The sequence below is a fragment of the Thunnus thynnus genome, chromosome 22 (genome assembly GCF_963924715.1).
Source record: "Thunnus thynnus chromosome 22, fThuThy2.1, whole genome shotgun sequence".
In the NCBI taxonomy this organism is placed as follows: Eukaryota; Metazoa; Chordata; class Actinopteri; order Scombriformes; family Scombridae; genus Thunnus; species Thunnus thynnus.
The window spans coordinates 3623280-3632060 of record NC_089538.1 but is presented as its reverse complement, the minus strand read 5'-3'; the positions used below and the strand labels follow the sequence as shown (position 1 = coordinate 3632060).

The 8781-nt window shown below is 45.4% G+C and overlaps 1 protein-coding gene across 1 annotated transcript; it reads right to left on the bottom strand.

Annotated features, from left to right (window-relative positions):
* Positions 1 to 4383: 4383 nt before the first annotated feature.
* LOC137175140 (uncharacterized) lies at positions 4384 to 8195 on the bottom strand (the record flags this gene model as incomplete). Its single annotated transcript, XM_067580852.1, has 1 exon — positions 4384 to 8195. A coding segment is annotated over exon 1 (2493 nt), but the record flags the coding sequence as incomplete, so codon positions are not given.
* Positions 8196 to 8781: the final 586 nt, after the last annotated feature.

Below are 8781 nucleotides of genomic sequence, written 5' to 3'. Positions count from 1 at the left end.
CTCTCTCCCTCTCTCTCTCTCTCTCTCTCTCTCTCTCTCTATATATATATATATATACACACATACACAAATATATAGTAAGTAAAACAGAATCAGAATTTGAGTGAAAAGGAAACAAAGAGACTGGTGGTTGCTTGAAGAAGAAATTAGAGCAGACAACACAAGTTGCACAACTTTGTGCACTAAACATGCTCCATAGTATAAAAGTTTCAAAAGGTTGCTATTTCTGTATGTTGTGGTACTTACAGTTTACTAAAACAGGCAACTTTTTCTGGTTCATGTGAATGCTATGCTTGTGTCCTCAAAACACTCTCAGACGGTATGAACAGTTTAAATAAATATAAACACAATTTCTTAAAGAAAAAAAAAGGAAATAACATGAGACTGATGTGAGGGGTTGAGAGGTTAATGTGCTGTTCTTCTGCTCCCATTCCTGCAAAACAAACAAAGAGAGAGACACACTTAGTTTGCATGCTCCACATTTACATGGATTTGTCTTTGACATTATCAAGAAAGCAAACAAAACTTTATACCATACATTTCATTCCAGGAGGAAGCATAATGTGCTTCACAGAGCTGAGCTACCACGAAAGTTACAGACAAATATGCACATAATGTTGTACAACACAGAAAATAATAGAAGAAAATGGTTTTGGAAAATGAGCAAAAAAATTAGTTTTACAAACATTTTCAGCACTTGCCTACTCTAGCCTCAAACCTGTCAGAATAAATAAAAAAGTCTAAATAAAACTTGGCTTGATGAACATGTGCTGCAGGATTTCAATGATTTAAAGGGGAGTTTGTAGTGGATTAAATGTTCAAACCACAAACACAAACTTATTTTTATCAGAAAGTGAAAAAGATAGAATAGCTTCACTTCTAGTGTGTTGTGTTTGACACACTGCTCCTCCTCTCCTCCTCTCTCCACCCTGACACACAGCTTGGCGTGGCATTGCTGCCACAAGTGTGATGTTCTTCTTTCCCTATTTGCTGATTCATATACTAGTTATTGTGACTTAACACAGTTTCCAGTACTACAGGTCCTACAGTGGTCATAAAAAATATAGTAAAAATGAGTAAATATTTTGGTGAGTATGATGTCATCATAACTGACAGAACCATGAGTCAGAGCTACAAAAATAAAATCCAGGTTGTAAAATAAATAGTTTTCCTTTCCATAAGATGTTGGAACCTGGCTGCAGGGATTTGATCCCATTCAGCCACAAGAGCATTAGTGAGATCCAACACTGATGTTGGGTGATAAGACGATGTGTTAATTCTACTCAAGAATGTGGGAAAATGTCTTTATGAACTTTGTGCATGAGGGGACTCATGTTGAAACAGGACTGCCAAAACTGTCCCAGAATACTGCAAACCATTATACATCACTCTAGTCCCAGTCTGCATTGTGAGCTGTTACGGACTAGTCAAGTCTAGGGGATTCAGTATCAATGAACCAATACTAGTCCTAACCTGGAGGGTGTAGAAAAGGAGAAAACTAGGAAGAAATCGGAGAAAGACGGACTGGTTTCCAGTGTTAGAGATAGACAGGCTGGAGGTGGGTTACCTTATCGGGTTGCCACGCCGACTAGCAGTGCAAGTCCCTCCGACTCGGCCTCGCCAGCTCTGGCGTTGCTCTCGTGAGCCGCGAGCTCCTTCTGGCGGTTCAGTTCAGGTTTTGGTGGTTGGGGAATGGGTCCCCGAAGAACAAAACTGGTTTTACTAAAGGGTCCGGGTGAAGGAAAGGTGTGAGGCTGTAATGTCTTGAACGCTTCTACAAAGGACGTCTCTCTGGGCTTTAACTCAACTCGTATCACTTTCAAAGGTTCGCGCTTTCCCAGCTGAGCGGCCTCACATTACTCCAGTGGTTGCGCACGCACCTCACCGTGGCGTCCTTTTATCAGCCCGCAGCTTAACCACACCCCCTTGTTATCTTCTCAATGAAAACCAGTCCAGTTTAAGAAAGGGAAAGGAAGAAAGAGGAACTATAAACCCCGCCCCCTTTACTCCTAACATTCCTCCCCCCTTACAACAAAAAAAAAAAACCCATCTGGATTCCACCTATGTTTTTTTCTATTTTATTTTTTATTTTTTTATTTTTTTAGCATTTTCTCTTTTCTTAAAAACAACAATGTACACATCACATTAGCACACTCATTACTGGCATGTCTAGTCTCTGACCCTTAGTATAAAAGGTATCTTATCACTAGTGACATGATTAACGTCTACTCTGGAGTTATGCCTATAAATGTGAAAGACTATACCAATGTATAATGTAATCAGTCTCTTGACTCCAATACACATGCATTACTATAAACACTGCACTCATGGCTTCTCACCACATGTTCATCCCCTTGACAGGGTGTCGGCGATAACATTTTCTTTGCCTGGTAAATGCACTACTGTCAAGTTATATGGTTGCAAAATTAAACTCCAACGGAACACTCTCTGACTGGACGTTTTGAACTTGGCTAGAAATGTCAATGGGTTGTGGTCAGTGAGAACCACCAGATCACCTCCAGCACTACAGACATACACCTCAAAGTGTTGAACTGCCAGAACTAGAGCCAGGGCCTCCTTCTCAATGGTAGAATAACGTTTCTGATGGCGATTCAATTTTTTAGAGAAGTAGGCAACCGGCCTATCTATCCCTGACACATCAGTCTGTAGTAACACTGCCCCCACTCCAACATCACAAGCATCCACTGCCAGCTTGAATGGGACAGAGAAGTCCGGAGCCACCAATACTGGTTCACTAGCTAGGATAGCTTTAACCATTTCCAGTGCTTTCTGACAGTCTGCCGACCAGCTAAACCTCACTCCCTTCTTCAGCAAGTTTGTTAGTGGTGTTGTCACCGCTGCGAAGTTGGGGACAAACCGCCTATAAAATCCACACATGCCTAAAAGGCGCATTAGCTGACGTTTCGTTTTTGGAACAGGCATGTCTAAAATGGCCTGCACCTTGGCAGTCCTTGGCCTCACTGAACCTTGACCAACCTGGTGCCCCAAGTATGTGACCTGCCCCTTTCCAATCTCACACTTGGGCAAGTTGACTACCAACCCTGCTTGCTCAAGCCGTTCAAACAACTGTCTCATATGTTGCACGTGATCAGACCATGAAGAGCTATAGCAAACCACATCATCTAAATAGGTTACAGTGTTCTGTAATCCGGAGGTTACCAGATTCATTAACCTCTGAAAGGTTGCTGGCGCGTTCTTCATGCCAAACGGGAGAGCTCGACAGCGATACAAACATTCCTGCGTCACAAAGGCAGATACATCTTTTGCCCTTTCTGTCAACGGCACTTGCCAGTAGCCTTTTAACAAGTCAAACTTTGAGACATACTGTGCCTTGCCGATCTTATCAATGCAGTCTTCTAACCTGGGTATGGGATACGCGTCAGTTTTAGTAACATTATTTACCTTTCGGTAATCAATGCAAGGTCGTACGCTTAAATCGGGTTTGGGAACAGGGACTAAGGGAGAACTTCATTCACTTGAGCCCTGTTCAATGACACCAATTTCTTCCATATAAAGCAACTCTGACTTCACCTGAGCCCATTTTTGTGGGTTAATGCGGTACGGATGTTGCTTAATGGGGGTTGCCTCACCAGTGTCTACATCATGGGTTATTAACTTCGTCAAGCCAGGGGTATCTTTAAACAAAGAACTATACTGGTCCACTAGATGTACTACATCCTCTCTCTGCTCTGTAGTGAGGTAACTGAGTGACTCCCTGAGATTGGCCAGGGCGCTGGAATTCTTGAGCCTAGCTGTAACAGGCTCCACTGACCCAACATCATCATCATCATCCTCACTCGCCTCCTCTTCCACAGCAACTCGAGAGGTTATACACACAGTGGACGAAGTGTCACGGGTATAATAAGGTTTCAAGAGATTGATGTGACATACTCGTGATTTGTGCCTCCGGTCGGGGGTCTCAACAACATAATTGCAAGCACCCACTTTCTTAATAACCTTATACGGACCATAGAATTTCACCCCTAGCTTATCTCCACCCATGGGCAACAAAACCAGAACCTGGTCCCCTGCCTTGAAGGTACGTTTCACTGCCTTCTTGTCATACTGAGCCTTCATCTTTCCCTTAGCTGCTTCCAAGTTACTCCTGGCCAAGTCACAAGCTGTATGCAGCCGGTCCTTGAAGGATGCTACATACTGCAAAATCCCACTGGGAGCGTCTGTCTGCCCGGCTGACTGCAACAGCTGTTCTTTCGCCATCCTCAGCGGTCCTCTCACTTGATGTCCATAAACCAACTCGAAAGGGCTAAAACCTGTAGCCTCATTCACAGAGTCTCTGATAGCGAACAATAGAAATGGCATAGCTACATTCCAGTCATTTGAGTAACCAACACAATAGGTTTTAATCATAGACTTTAAAGTCTGGTGGTACCTCTCGATTGCACCTTGGGACTGAGGATGATAGGCAGATGACATAATTTGTTTAATTCCCAGCTCATGCATCACTTCCTGAAATGCACCAGAGGTGAAGTTGGACCCACGATCATGTTGGACTTCTAGTGGTAAACCTACCCTAGAAAAGAAATGGAGCAGAGCCTCCACTATGACCCTGGTTTTAATTGACTTCAATGGCACAGCCTCTGGAAACCTCGTAGAAACATCCATAATAGTCAGGAGGTACTCATTCCCTTTCTTAGTTTTTGGCAAAGGGCCAACACAATCAATCATTACCCTTGAAAAGGGTTCCTCCATGACCGGTAGAGGGCAGAGGGGAGCAGCTGGAATGGTCTGGTTGGGCTTGCCTACAACCTGACAAGCATGACAACTACGACAGTACGACACCACGTCCTTATGCATTTTGGGCCAGTAGAAATGTCTGCTGATTTTCTCCTGAGTTTTCCGGATGCCTAAATGACCAGCCATGGATACTTCATGGGCTAAACGCAGGACTTCCTCCCTAAAACTCTCAGGCAGCACAACTTGAGTCCTAACGGTCCATGTCTCCTCAGCAGGACGATCACGAGGCCGCCATTTCCTCAACAGGACTCCATCTTGGATAAAGAAGCCTTCAGCTACCTCTTTCATGTCCTCAGCACTAGCAGCTGTCTGTCTCAATGGAGCTACAGAAGGATCCTTTTCCTGCTCTAATATGAGGGCTTCCCGAGTGAACTGAGAGCAAGGTGACACTTCAGCTAGCCTAGCGAAAAAGGTATCAGCCAACTCACCAGACAGTTCATCCTGCTCGCTGGAATTTCCTTTTTCAGCAGCCAGCGCCTGAGCACGTGTCACCACACAAGCTGTAAACACCTCGGGGTGTTCTCTCTCCAAAGCCATGGTCTCTGGGACTTCACAAGGTTTCTCACACACAACTGGTGTCACGCAAACCTGAGTACCGGCCAAATCATTTCCCAACACAAAGGCAACCCCTTCAACTGGCAAGGAAGGTACAATGCCGACCACTACCGGCCCATTTACAATGTTAGACTCCAGAAATATCCGGTGCAAAGGAGCACTAATAAAACCACCTCCCACACCCTTCACTGGGGTAGAAGCTTTTAAATAGGTGGCGGGCGAGAGATCTATAATACCCTGAACCAATAAGGACTGTGTAGCCCCTGTGTCCCTCAGGATGGATATAGGGACCATTTCCCTATCAGGTGCCCCAGAAACAGCCCCCCTAGACACAAAACCTTCAAACCCCTTTGCTACTGGGCAGGATGGCAGGTTCACGCTGTCCACTTCACAAAGACCAATCTGTGGGTGGGCATTTATTAACCCCACAACTTTCTCGTCCCCATTTCTTCTCCTGAGACCAGGACAACTGGACTTTATATGGCCAGGCTTTTTGCAGTAATGACAGATGACATCACTTCTAGGAATGAAAGGCTTCTCATACCTTTTCCCTGGTCCTTGAGACCGCAGGGAGGGAAGAGTAGGCTTAACCACACTAGCCTCTGTAGGCCTGTCAGTGGTAGCCTGCCTCCTATCCTGTCTGCCAACCTTGTTTTTCCAAGGCGCCTCTCTGTGCGTTAACTCATAAGAATCCGCTGCCATAGCAGCTCCTCTCAGCTCTGTAACGCCCCTCTCATTTAGATGTATTTCCATGTGGCGGGGTAAACTGGTTTTAAACTGCTCCACCAGTATAAGTTGTCGCAACTCTTGAAAGGTATGTGTGTTGGTACTTGCTAACCACCTGTCAAACACAACTTCCTGTTGCCTAGCCAAATCAAGGAAAGTCTCACCTTGTTTCCGCTGCAGAGACCTGAACTTCTGTCGGTAGGCTTCTGGCACCACCTCATAGGCTGCCAAAACCACCTTCCTCACAGCATCATAGTCTCGGCTGTCAGATGCATCTAAGGCTGCATAAGCTTCTTGAGCTTTACCCTCAAGCACACTCTGGATAAGCAGCGTCCACCTATTCTCAGGCCACTCTAGCTCTTTGGCAACTTTTTCAAAAGCTTCGAAGAAAGAGGCCACATCATCACCGTTAAACTTTGGCATGAGTCTTAAACAGCTGGAAACATCAAAACGAGCCTCGTGCTTACGTTGTAGGACACTATGGTTAGCTTTAAGCTTCTCTTGCTCCAATGCCAACCTTGCCAACTCAAGTTTCTGCTCTTGCTCTCTTGCTGCCATTTTTGCCAGCTCAAGTTGAAACATCCGCTCCCCCTCTCTCGCTCTTTCTCTCTCTCTCTCCTCCCTCTCTCTCTCCTGTACCGGATCATGCAAGTGTAACGCTGAAATGAGAGTCTCCACAATTTCTGGCTTTCTAGCCTCTGGATTTATCTCGACCTCACAATATTGAGCTACCGCAAGCAAATCTTCTTTTCTAAGCTTACGCAACTCATTTCGCCCAAAATCGCTCCCACAAAACTCTTCCACTCTGAAAGTAGCCATAGTCACCGTTAGTGAGCGCTCACCGGTGGGGGTAACCAAAGGAGACAAGGCCCTCACAAAAATTACCTCTAAGGTAACTTATCAGATGGCCATAAACTAAATGTATAACCTGCTAACCGGAGGTCGCTCATAGGTCACTCTATTCTCAGAGATCAATGCAAACATAAGTCACACACAGCGCTCCTGACACTGCTACTTACACACGGACCGCAAACCAATGCACCCGTAAGTCGCACACAGCGCTTATGACAATACAACTTACAGACGGACCACAAACCAATGCACCCTTAAGTCGCACCCAGCGCTTATGACAATACAACTTACGGATGGAGCACAAACCAATACACCCTTACGCCGCGCACAGCAGCAAAACAAAAGCCGTCAACCAACCCGCTAAGCCACACTGTTATCGTCAACTTACAGACCTATCCTCGTTTTTAACCTCAACACACCCGATAAATTTTCCTTAACCTTTCGTCTAGCTAGCTGAGTTTTACATACATACACAACCATCTGTTTAAAACGAGAGTCTGGCACCGAGCAGCTGTTCTGCCCGTAGCTGTATGTCCATGGCCTACTTCTAAACCTAGCAACATACAACTTTTCCCGAGCTGAATCCAACTCACTTGTGCCTCTTCCCGCAAACAGAATGCTTGGATGTAACTCACTAACTGAACTCTAATCGCTTCGAATCCATATCCCGGACGAGTCTCCCAAATTATGTTACGGACTAGTCAAGTCTAGGGGATTCAGTATCAATGAACCAATACTAGTCCTAACCTGGAGGGTGTAGAAAAGGAGAAAACTAGGAAGAAATCGGAGAAAGACGGACTGGTTTCCAGTGTTAGAGATAGACAGGCTGGAGGTGGGTTACCTTATCGGGTTGCCACGCCGACTAGCAGTGCAAGTCCCTCCGACTCGGCCTCGCCAGCTCTGGCGTTGCTCTCGTGAGCCGCGAGCTCCTTCTGGCGGTTCAGTTCAGGTTTTGGTGGTTGGGGAATGGGTCCCCGAAGAACAAAACTGGTTTTACTAAAGGGTCCGGGTGAAGGAAAGGTGTGAGGCTGTAATGTCTTGAACGCTTCTACAAAGGACGTCTCTCTGGGCTTTAACTCAACTCGTATCACTTTCAAAGGTTCGCGCTTTCCCAGCTGAGCGGCCTCACATTACTCCAGTGGTTGCGCACGCACCTCACCGTGGCGTCCTTTTATCAGCCCGCAGCTTAACCACACCCCCTTGTTATCTTCTCAATGAAAACCAGTCCAGTTTAAGAAAGGGAAAGGAAGAAAGAGGAACTATAAACCCCGCCCCCTTTACTCCTAACAGAGCTCTGACCTTGGCCTTCCTGAGGACATGTCCCCGGACTGGTGAGGCCTTCTGGCCGCCCTGCTGCCAGCGGAGCAGTGAGGCACTGTTGACCAGCAGGGAGCAGGACTCAGTGTCACTGGTGTCACAGCTGTCACAACATTGCTGGTGACCACACACACACACACACACACAAACACGCACACAGAAAAAATTAGACAGCTAATGGCAGCATGCAGGTAGTTGTTTGCAATTCAAAGTAAACTGCTGTGGGAGTAATGAAGCACCAGGACAGTAAAAGACAGCATACTACAGCTCAGTGTTCTGACCTAAAGACTAATGTTATCTTTTTTGACTCTCGTAGACCCAAATTATTATTATTATTTTACCACTCCAGGGTGTTAACAGGTCAATAACTGGTGAAACATTTGCTTGTCATGTGTCAGGTCCATAGATGTGGTTCTAACACTATAATGTAGGTTTGTTCATGTTTTTCTCCAAGTACTTTGGGTAAAATCATCTAATAAAACTAAATAAGGCTGATAATAAAACTGGCTGTGGAAATGAATAGTTATGACAATAGTAACATAACAGTTATGAATT